The sequence below is a fragment of the Ranitomeya imitator genome, chromosome 2 (genome assembly GCF_032444005.1).
Source record: "Ranitomeya imitator isolate aRanImi1 chromosome 2, aRanImi1.pri, whole genome shotgun sequence".
Lineage (NCBI taxonomy): Eukaryota > Metazoa > Chordata > Amphibia > Anura > Dendrobatidae > Ranitomeya > Ranitomeya imitator.
Genome location: NC_091283.1, coordinates 309,254,046 through 309,266,170, shown reverse-complemented (window position 1 = coordinate 309,266,170; position 12,125 = coordinate 309,254,046). Strand labels below are relative to the sequence as shown.

The window sequence follows — 12,125 nt, the reverse complement described above, 5'->3', positions numbered from 1 at the left end:
TTCCACAAAAGCCTCGGGCTCCCGGTACCTGGTTCCTGCGCTATGGCTCTGAGGGTGCCCGGTCACAGTTCCCCTCTGAGCCCTGTTCATAACCTTTGGTCCTTTCCTCTCCAGGTACTCCACATCAACCCTCCAGGTTCTTTCTCCTTTCCCAGAGGCTGCAGCTCCCTCGTGGCTGTCAGATCTCTCTGCGTCTCTCCTAGACGTCCGTCCACTTCATTGTTCCTCTCCAACTAACCTAACTCCTCCTCCAGGTTAGGATACGTATAGCTGGGGGACGCTCCCCTGGAATCAGAATGTGTTGCATGTGGGTGCCTTACCTGGTGAAGAGAACTCCCTTGCCTGTGATCATGACATTACCTTCCCCGAAGGAAAAGCAACATCACTGTAGCAACCGGTTACCTGGGGTGCTACATTAACCTTCAGTGAATTAATCTATAGTAGTGACTATTTTGACTCCACAGCAACTTTCCAAAAATTAGCGTGCAGTGGATGTTGGAGAGTGAAAACTGCGAATATACCATTTTATTACTCACCACATAGTGCCCAGATTGTGCTCCAAGAGACACACACCGTAAATTAAGTGGGTTCTTCTCACAATAATAATGACAACTACATGGGTCCTAATTTTGATTTGGGCAAACTGAAAGGCTCAGAAGCGATGGGAAGATTTGACTTTGTGAAAATGGATATACCGTATATACTCGAATATAAGCCGACCTGAGTATAAGCCGACCCCCCTAATTTTGCCACAAAAAATACTGGGAAAACTTATTGACTCGAGTATAAGCCTAGGGTGGAAAATGCAGCAGCTACCGGTGAATTTCAAAAATAAAAATAGATGCTCCATACCGTTCATTATGGCCCCATAGCTGTGCCATATAGTGCTCTGCACCGTTCATTATTGCCCCATAGCTGTGCCATATAGTGCTCTGCACTGTTCATTATTGCCCCCTAGCTGTGCCATATAGTGCTCTGCACCGTTCATTCTTGCCCCATAGCTCTGCCATATAGTGCTCTGCACCGTTCATTCTTGCCCCATAGCTCTGCCATATAGTGCTCTGCACCGTTCATTCTTGCCCCCTAGCTACATAGTAACATAGTAACATAGTTAGTAAGGCCGAAAAAAGACATTTGTCCATCCAGTTCAGCCTATATTCCATCATAATAAATCCCCAGATCTACGTCCTTCTACAGAACCTAATTGTATGATACAATATTGTTCTGCTCCAGGAAGACATCCAGGCCTCTCTTGAACCCCTCGACTGAGTTCGCCATCACCACCTCCTCAGGCAAGCAATTCCAGATTCTCACTGCCCTAACAGTAAAGAATCCTCTTCTATGTTGGTGGAAAAACCTTCTCTCCTCCAGACGCAAAGAATGCCCCCTTGTGCCCGTCACCTTCCTTGGTATAAACAGATCCTCAGCGAGATATTTGTATTGTCCCCTTATATACTTATACATGGTTATTAGATCGCCCCTCAGTCGTCTTTTTTCTAGACTAAATAATCCTAATTTCGCTAATCTATCTGGGTATTGTAGTTCTCCCATCCCCTTTATTAATTTTGTTGCCCTCCTTTGTACTCTCTCTAGTTCCATTATATCTTTCCTGAGCACCGGTGCCCAAAACTGGACACAGTACTCCATGTGCGGTCTAACTAGGGATTTGTACAGAGGCAGTATAATGCTCTCATCATGTGTATCCAGACCTCTTTTAATGCACCCCATGATCCTGTTTGCCTTGGCAGCTGCTGCCTGGCACTGGCTGCTCCAGGTAAGTTTATCATTAACTAGGATCCCCAAGTCCTTCTCCCTGTCAGATTTACCCAGTGGTTTCCCATTCAGTGTGTAATGGTGACATTGATTCCTTCTTCCCATGTGTATAACCTTACATTTATCATTGTTAAACCTCATCTGCCACCTTTCAGCCCAAGTTTCCAACTTATCCAGATCCATCTGTAGCAGAATACTATCTTCTCTTGTATTAACTGCTTTACATAGTTTTGTATCATCTGCAAATATCGATATTTTACTGTGTAAACCTTCTACCAGATCATTAATGAATATGTTGAAGAGAACAGGTCCCAATACTGACCCCTGCGGTACCCCACTGGTCACAGCGACCCAGTTAGAGACTATACCATTTATAACCACCCTCTGCTTTCTATCACTAAGCCAGTTACTAACCCATTTACACACAATTTCCCCCAGACCAAGCATTCTCATTTTGTGTACCAACCTCTTGTGCGGCACGGTATCAAACGCTTTGGAAAAATCGAGATATACCACGTCCAATGACTCACCGTGGTCCAGCCTATAGCTTACCTCTTCATAAAAACTGATTAGATTGGTTTGACAGGAGCGATTTCTCATAAACCCATGCTGATATGGAGTTAAACAGTTATTCTCATTGAGATAATCCAGAATAACATCCCTCAGAAACCCTTCAAATATTTTACCAACAATAGAGGTTAGACTTACTGGCCTATAATTTCCAGGTTCACTTTTAGAGCCCTTTTTGAATATTGGCACCACATTTGCTATGCGCCAATCCTGCGGAACAGACCCTGTCGCTATAGAGTCCCTAAAAATAAGAAATAATGGTTTATCTATTACATTACTTAGTTCTCTTAGTACTCGTGGGTGTATGCCATCCGGACCCGGAGATTTATCTATTTTAATCTTATTTAGCCGGTTTTGCACCTCTTCTTGGGTTAGATTGGTGACCCTTAATATAGGGTTTTCATTGTTTCTTGGGATTTCACCTAGCATTTCATTTTCCACCGTGAATACCGTGGAGAAGAAGGTGTTTAATATGTTAGCTTGTTCCTCGTCATCTACAACCATTCTTTCCTCACTATTTTTTAAGGGGCCTACATTTTCAGCTTTTATTCTTTTACTATTGATATAGTTGAAGAACAGTTTGGGATTAGTTTTACTCTCCTTAGCAATGTGCTTCTCTGTTTCCTTTTTGGCAGCTTTAATTCGTTTTTTAGATAAAGTATTTTTCTCCCTATAGTTTTTTAGAGCTTCAATGGTGCCATCCTGCTTTAGTAGTGCAAATGCTTTCTTTTTACTGTTAATTGCCTGTCTTACTTCTTTGTTTAGCCACATTGGGTTTTTCCTATTTCTAGTCCTTTTATTCCCACAAGGTATAAACCGCTTACACTGCCTATTTAGGATGTTCTTAAACATTTCCCATTTATTATCTGTATTCTTATTTCTGAGGATATTGTCCCAGTCTACCAGATTAAGGGCATCTCTAAGCTGGTCAAACTTTGCCTTCCTAAAGTTCAGTGTTTTTGTGACTCCCTGACAAGTCCCCCTAGTGAAAGACAGGTGGAACTGTACAATATTGTGGTCGCTATTTCCTAGATGCCCGACCACCTGCAGATTTGTTATTCTGTCAGGTCTATTAGATAGTATTAGGTCTAAAAGTGCTGCTCCTCTGGTTGGATTCTGCACCAATTGTGAAAGATAATTTTTCTTGGTTATTAGCAGAAACCTGTTGCCTTTATGGGTTTCACAGGTTTCTGTTTCCCAGTTAATATCCGGGTAGTTAAAGTCCCCCATAACCAGGACCTCATTATGGGTTGCAGCTTCATCTATCTGCTTTAGAAATAGACTTTCCATGGTTTCTGTTATATTTGGGGGTTTGTAACAGACCCCAATGAGAATTTTGTTACCATTTTTCCCTCCATGAATTTCGACCCATATGGACTCGACATCCTCATTTCCTTCGCTAATATCCTCCCTTAAAGTGGACTTTAGACAAGACTTTACATAGAGACAAACCCCTCCTCCTCTCCGATTTTTACGATCCTTTCTAAACAGACTGTAACCCTGTAAGTTAACTGCCCAGTCATAGCTTTCATCTAACCATGTCTCGGTTATTCCCACTATGTCAAAGTTACCTGTAGATATTTCTGCTTCTAGTTCTTCCATCTTGTTTGTCATAGCTGTGACAGGCTGTGCCATATAGTGCTCTGCACCGTTCATTCTTGCCCCCTAGCTCTGCCATATAGTGCTCTGCACCGTTCATTCTTGCCCCCTAGCTGTGCCATATAGTGCTCTGCACCATTCATTCTTGCCCCATAGCTCTGCCATATAGTGCTCTGCACCATTCATTCTTGCCCCATAGCTCTGCCATATAGTGCTCTGCACCGTTCATTTTTGCCCCATAGATGCTCCATATAGTGCTCTGCACCGTTCATTTTTGCCCCATAGCTGTGCTATATAGTGCTCTGCACTGTTCATTTTTGCCCCATAGCTGTGCCATATAGTGCTCTGCACCGTTCATTATTGCCCCATATATGCTCCTTATAAAGCTGTGCCATTGCTGCTGCTGCTGCTGCTGCAATAATTTAAAAAAAAAGCCATACTCACCTCTCTTGCTTGCAGCTCCCGGCGTCCGGTCCCGGCGTCTCTCCGCACTGACTGATCAGGCAGAGGGCGGCGCGCACACTATATGCGTCATCGCGCCCTCTGACCTGCACAGTCAGAGCGCAGAGATGCCGGAAGACAGAGCGGCGCCGGGAAAATGGAGCGACACCCGGCGTGTGGAACGCGGACAGGTGAATATAAAATACTCACCTAGTCCCGGCGCTCCTGACGCTGCCCCTGCCTGTCACACTGTCTTCGGGTGCCGCAGCTCTTCCTGTCAGCGGTCACTGGCACCGCTCAGAGGAATGAATATGTGGCTCCACCCCTATGGGAGTGGAGTCCATATTCAGTTCTCTAATGAACGGTCCCACGTGACCGCTGACAGGAAGAGCTGCGGCACCCGAAGACAGTGTGACAGGCAGGGGCAGCGTCAGGAGCGCCAGGAATAGGTAAGTATGCCTCAGCGCCCTCTCCCCCTCACCCGCCGACCCTGCCGCCCACCGTGACTCGAGTATAAGCCGAGAGGGGCACTTTCAGCCCAAAAATTTGGGCTGAAAATCTCGGCTTATACTCGAGTATATAAGGTAGATGGATTGGTTTATAAAAGTCATAATGCTATTTGAACATTTCCAATGAAGAAGAACTCGCCACCTCTCGTGGCAGACTGTTTCACTCATTGATCACCATCAATGTCAAAAGGTTTTTTTCGAATATCCAATCTGTGTCTCCTCCACTTCAGTTTCATCCCATTGCTTCTAGTCTTTCCTTGTGCAAATGAGAATAAATCAATAAAGCTATTTTTACATACCGTATATACTCGAGCATAAGCCGACCCGTATATAAGGTGAGTCACCTAATTTTACCTCAAAAAAGTGGGAAACTTATTGACTCGAGTATAAGCCGGGTATGCATTGTCCCCTCATCCCTATCCTTGTATGCGTGGCTCCTCATTCCTATCCTTGTATGCATGGCTCCTCATCCCTATCCTTGTATGTGTGGCTCCTCATTCCTATCCTTGTATGCAAGGCTCCTCATCCCTATCCTTGTATGCAAGGCTCCTTATCCCTATCCTGGTATGATTGGCCCCCATCCCTATGCTTGTATGCATGGCCCCATCGCTATCCTTGTATGCATAGTCCCATCCCTATCCTTGTATGCACGGCCCCATCCCTATCCTTGTATACACGGCCCCATCCCTATCCTTGTATGCACGGCCCCATCCCTATCCATGTATGCATGGCTCCACCCCTATCTTTGTATGCATGGGCCCCATCCCTATCCTTGTATGCACGGCCCCATCCCTATCCATGTATGCACGGCCCCATTCCTATCCTTGTATGCATGGCTCTACCCCTATCCTTGTATGCATGGGCCCCATCCCTATCCTTGTATGTACGGCCCCATCCCTATCCTTGTATTATTGGCCTCCATCAAAAAACATAAAAAAATAAACCATTACACTTACCTTCCTTCGCTCCCTCGCAGCGTCTTGTCTCGATGCCAGCAGCTGCTTTATGCTTGTAAGCATTGCATGGCAGGGAAGTCATGCGCTGCTCACAAGCAGAGCACGACTTCCGGAATACTCACCGCTCCCAACGCCTGAACTGTGTGTGTGGGGAAGTTAGTATTAAGTAGCGCACACAGCGTCAACCGCCAGGCGGTCATGTGTGCCACTACTTAAGAGAAATTAATATTCAGAATGAATATTCATCTCTGTTAAGTAGCGGCACATGTGACCTCCCGGCAGCTACAGGACCGGCTGCTGCAGCTGACACTGCGCGAGCTTTTACAGAGAAATGAATATTAATTTCTTTTTAGCAGCGGGCACCGCAGTTAGCTGCAGCAGCCGGGTCCTACCTCTGTGACCCGCTGCTCTGCCGCTGCCTCTCCCCCTCCATGTTCTGGACACCTCACTCGATAAGCTGAGGGAGGGGATTTCAGCACAAAAAATGTGCTGAAAACCTCTACTTATACTTGAGTATATACATCAACTTACCATTTTTACAGACAGTTTTAGGAGAAATGTTCAAAAATATAAAGTTCAAGGATATTTTATTGAAAAATAATTGGTTTTATTCTTGACAGATGACTGTACCTGGAGATCAGAGGGACAGCTGACATCTTCAATTTTAAAATCAGATGATCTTGAGATCTCACAGGATACAATTGAAGTGAATGCCATTAGTATATCTGGAGTATCATCCCTTCACAGCAAAGATCTGTCATCTGATTCAATACCGACTACTAAGGAAAATCAAAAACCCAAAAGAGGCATTAAAAAACAAACTGCTCCTAAAGCAAGGAAGTCTTTTTCATGTTCAGAATGTGGGAAATGTTTTAATTGGAAACATCATCTTGATCGACACCAAAGAATCCACACAGGAGAAAAGCCTTTTTCCTGTTCGGAATGTGGGAAATGCTTTATCCACAAAGTGAATCTTGATAGCCACCAGAGAAACCACACAGGGGATAAGCCTTTTTCATGTTTAGAATGTGGAAAATGTTTTGTGACGAAATCACATCTTGTTAGACACCAGAAACTCCACACAGGGGAGAAGCCTTTTTTCTGTTCAGAATGTGGAAAATGTTTTGTGACAAAATCACATCTTGTTACACACCAGAAACTCCACACAGGGGAGAAGCCTTTTTTCTGTTCAGAATGTGGAAAATGTTTTGTGACAAAATCAGTTCTTGTTATACACCAGAAACTCCACACAGGGGAGAAGCCTTTTTCATGTTCAAAATGTGGGAAATGTTTTATCCGGAAAACGCATCTTGATAGCCACCAGAAAACCCACACAGGGGAGAAGCCTTTTTTCTGTTCAGAATGTGGAAAATGTTTTGTGACAAAATCAGATCTTGTTAGACACCAGAGACTCCACACAGGGGAGAAGCCTTTTTTTTGTTCAGAATGTGGAAAATGTTTTGCAGAGAAATATCTCCTTGTTAGACACCAGAGAACCCACACAGGGCAGAAGCCTTTTTCCTGTTCAGAATGTGGAAAATGTTTTGTGATGAAATCAGATCTTGTTAGACACCAGAGACGCCACACAGGGGAGAAGGCTTTTTCCTGTTCAGAATGTGGAAAATGTTTTGTGATGAAATCAGATCTTGTTAGACACCAGAGAACCCACACAGGGCAGAAGCCTTTTTCCTGTTCATAATGTGGAAAACGTTTTGTGAAGAAATCCGATCTTGTTAGACACCAGAGACTCCACACAAGGGAGAAGCCTTTTTCATGTTCAGAATGTGGAAAGTATTTTGTAGCCCTGCTCTATGTAGCAGAAGCAATCACACAAGTGCAGCTTCTAGTCTCCCATGGGGACTATTGAAGCAAGTAGATAGTTAAAAAAAATGTTTTAAAAATATAAAAAAATAAAAAAATATAAAAGTTATATCACCCCTTCTCCCCCCATTCAAAAAAATAAAAAAAAACAAATATACACATATTTGGGATCACCGCGTTCAGAATCGCCTGCTCTATCAATATATAAAAAGAATTTATCCAATCAGTAAACTGTGTAGCGAGAAAAAAAATTGAAACGCCAGAATTATGTTTTTTTGGTCGGTGCAACATTGCAATAAAATGCAATCAAAAGATCGTATCTACACCAAAATGGTAACAACAAAAACGTCAGACCGGTACGCAAAAAATAAGCTCTCATCCAGCCCCAGGTCCCGAAAAATTCAGACGCTATGGGTCTCGGAAAATGGCAACTTTTTTTTTTTTTTACAAACTGTGGAATTTTTTTTCACCACTTAAATAAAGAAGTTTAGTGTCTGTGAGCTTGTAATGACCTGGAGAATCATAATGTCAGGTCAGTTTTAGCATTTAGTGAACATGGTAAAAAAAAACTAAAAAAAACTGTTGTGGAATTGCACTTTTCTTGCAATTTCACCGCATTTGCATTTTTTTTTTTCCCATTTTCGCTTACATGGTATGGTAAAATAAATGGTGCCTTTCAAAAGTACAACTTGTCCTACAAAAAACAAGTCCTCACATGGACATATTGACGGAAAAATATAAAAGCTATGGCTGTGTGGATAAGGGGAACAAAAAATGGAAACTCAAAAACAGAAATAACCCTGGTTCTTAAGGGGTTAAATAGACCAATTATGAGGAATAAGAAGGGGTTGTCCTAGTGGTGGACAACCCTTTTAAACATCTAAAATCCCACACAGATAGCAGTCATTATTAGCGATGAGCGAGCACTAAAATATTTGAGTCAACAGGTCGCATGCTCAGCAGACGTTTCCAGGAAGACTGAGGGGGCAGGAAAATTTCTGAAATGGATGAAAACTGCGCTAAATTGGAATGAGAACAGCATGGGGAAGATGGCTGGATGCATCTCTGACTCTCAGGTAACTTTTGGGATCAATGTTGTCGGAGTATTACGCCACTTTTAAGGAGTGACAACAAAACAGCCAAAACCGAAAATAAAATGTACAGGGGGATTGGCCCCTACACACGTCCGTCATTAACGGACAGGTGACGTCACCGTTCAGTCACGCCCCCCGCTCACCATGCTACTCCTACAGCGGCGCTATCGGCTGAGGCTAACCGCTGTGAACACCAGAGTTTTCACAGGGTGTTGCAGCTTTGGGAGGACGCTCCCGCATCTGATACAAGTGGACATTGGGCAGGAAACTACCACGCAAGTCCGACCACCCTTTATAGGACCACACGTGCACCTGTAAGTGCCTCTCAGCGCAGCAATCTAACTTTTACTGTTCATTTATTTCTCGGTTTTAAGGCAGTTTTACACACCACACCTGTCGGATTGCCTGCTGCTTTGGCTTCAGGCACAATATGACTAGCGCCATTGTGATTTGCTGGTTCCGCATTTGCATTACGAAAATAAAATGTGTTTTACAAGTAAAAACATTCGTTCTTGTATATAAGGCAATTTAAAAAAGAGAAAAAATAATCTTCCTTCACCCCTTAGTTTGTGTTTACACGTAGCCTCTTTGCTGCATTTTTCCATTTTCTCATTGCTTTGAATGGTGAAAAAAACATTCATTGTAAATGTAATTTTAATATTTTAATACCTTATCTGGACATGTGGTGTGTGACATAGTGAGGCACATCCTGTTTACTTTATAAAGGGACTCTGAAAATCACAAATCCTATGCGGACAATGCAAGAACTTCCAAAAATGAGTAGGAAGAGGGACTCTGATACACCCTGTATTAGACATAAAGGAGGGTCTCATAAACATTCTTTTAAAATTGTTAGTAAGTGGGACTTCTAGACTCATAAAGTCTATGCACTAAGTGCAAGGTCTAGTAAAAATTTAAATGAGGGTGTGATAACACGGCATCTGTTCTGTTCCCTTCCCTTGGTCGCAGTGTGGAAGAGGGGCTGGCAGTCCGCTTCCACACTGCGACCATTATGGGTAAGGATCAGTCTTGGGCTCATTTATCTGACTAGCGTTTTTTTAAGACCTACATATACTTCATTATAAGGCTTACTAGCCTTAAGAGCTTGAATCCTCTGGTCGGACTTTCAGTGTGCTTTTCTGGACTCTTTACCTGTGTCCTTCTTGCTTTTGATACCCTTGTGATGGTTATATGTATCTAATTGTACTTTTGTAACTTTTACTTTATTATGTGACATTGCTATTTAATAAATGCTTTTTTGTATTTTGTAGACAGTAGTTTTGACTCCATATTTTTTGAATTTCACAATAAAGAACAATGCCTATTCATTATGCTGCACAGAGTGTATTAAAGGTAGATGTTGGTACGGTAAAAGCAGTATTAGTCTGACTGCTACCGTATAGAATATGGCTCAGTCTCAGCACTGAAGGATCAAATGTCTTCCTTGGATTGTTGTCTGCCAGGCAATTGCACAAGAGAAATAGCAGAGAGCTGCCCCGGCCAGTGCCAGTAAATCTCTGTTCAGTATCTTCTAAGATCAGCGGTGGGTCCCGTCACAGTGCCTCGGGGCTGCGCCTCGATACTGCGATCGTTGTGTCTACTGCAGGTTCCGATGATGCTTCTCAGTTCCTGCTTACTCCACGTGCCAGTAAGGTAATTGCTGCGGCTGGAGCAGGGCCTTTGTGATGTATTAGACCAGGTGATGTCTGCGTGACTTGAAAGAGGTACGGAACGTAGTAATGACCATTCAAACCAATGCATTTCGGAAAACAGGCCACCCTTTCTCTAAACATTTTGTTGAAAAACATGAGGGTCTGGCATGGGATATGGTGACTTGAAACATGTACCTTTAATAGACCCCGTGCATCATAATGAATATGCATTGTTCTTTATTGTGTATAATTGCATAACTTTTTCTTGTGGAAATAGGGGTTAATGAGTACAGCCCTTTTATCTAACAGTACCTACCAGTATTTATATGCATGAACAACTAACTGGGCATCTTTCACAATTAAACCAGGGATTCAAGCTTGAGGAGGATAATTTGCACATTCCAGGTGCCTTCTGGGAAAAGCGAAGTCTCCCTCAGCAAGAAGATCGTTGGGTACAGCCGGGACCAGCTGCTTGGAAAGCATCACCAAACCAGGGATTCAAGCTTGAGGATGATAATTTGCATATTCCAGGTGCCTTCTGGGAAAAGCGAAGTCTCCCTTAGCAAGAAGATCGTTGGGTACAGCCGGGACCAGCTGCTTGGAAAGCATCACCAAACCAGGGATTCAAGCTTGAGGAGGATTATTTGCATATTCCAGGTGCCTTCTGGGAAAAGCGATGTCTCCCTCAGCAAGAAGATCGTTGGGTACAGTCGGGACCAGCTGCTTGGAAAGCATCACCAAACCAGGGATTCAAGCTTGAGGATGATAATTTGCATATTCCAGGTGCCTTCTGGGAAAAGCGAAGTCTCCCTCAGCAAGAAGATCGTTGGGTACAGCCGGGACCAGCTGCTTGGAAAGCATCACCAAACCAGGGATTCAAGCTTGAGGAGGATAATTTGCATATTCCAGGTGCCTTCTGGGAAAAGCGAAGTCTCCCTCAGCAAGAAGATCGTTGGGTACAGCCGGGACCAGCTGCTTGGAAAGCATCACCAAACCAGGGATTCAAGCTTGAGGAGGATAATTTGCATATTCCAGGTGCCTTCTGGGAAAAGCGAAGTCTCCCTCAGCAAGAAGATCGTTGGGTACAGCCGGGACCAGCTGCTTGGAAAGCATCACCAAATCAGGGAATTTTTGCCTGTAGGACATTATTGCAAGAAAGCTTGGCTGAGTAGATTACACAAGAAGGAAAACACACAGCAAGTCAGCAGGATCTAGGAGCAACATGGCAGATGTGACAAACTACATGGTGAGCTGCAGCATGTGCTACATGTTCACAGATCGACCAGAAGAAGAATCCAATTTCACCTGTCAGAAGTGTAGACTAGTGGCCCTTTTAGAAGAAAAGGTGCGGGGTCTGGAAGAAAGAATAGCAACTTTGAAACTCATCAAAGAGAATGAAGACTTCCTAGACAAAACAGAAGCATCTCTACTGGTCACAGAAGGTGAAAAAAGTGTCAGAGAACCTCCAAAAGCAGATGAGTGGAAGCATGTGACCAAAAGAAGCAAGAAGACCATGGAGAAATCACCAACCACACAACTGAAGTACCGATATCAAATCTTTGTAGATGATGAAGATGGCACACCTAAGGATGAAGCAATACCAGCAAACAAAAAAGAAAAGGGCACACATCAACAAGTGACAGCAAAAAGTATAGCCAAGAAGCAACAAAGAGTGGTGGTGGTGGGAGACTCACTACTGAGAGGCACAGA

General features: G+C 43.5%; 1 protein-coding gene across 1 annotated transcript in view; it reads left to right on the top strand.

The window, feature by feature from the left end:
• Positions 1-7,801, top strand: part of LOC138663383 (gastrula zinc finger protein XlCGF57.1-like) — a 32,694-nt gene extending 24,893 nt beyond the window's left edge. The window contains exon 7 of the mRNA XM_069749559.1: positions 6,469-7,801. Coding sequence (XP_069605660.1) covers positions 6,469-7,547 — 1,079 coding nt within the window. The 3' untranslated portion in view covers positions 7,548-7,801. The remainder of the gene's footprint in view (positions 1-6,468) is intronic.
• Positions 7,802-12,125: the final 4,324 nt, after the last annotated feature.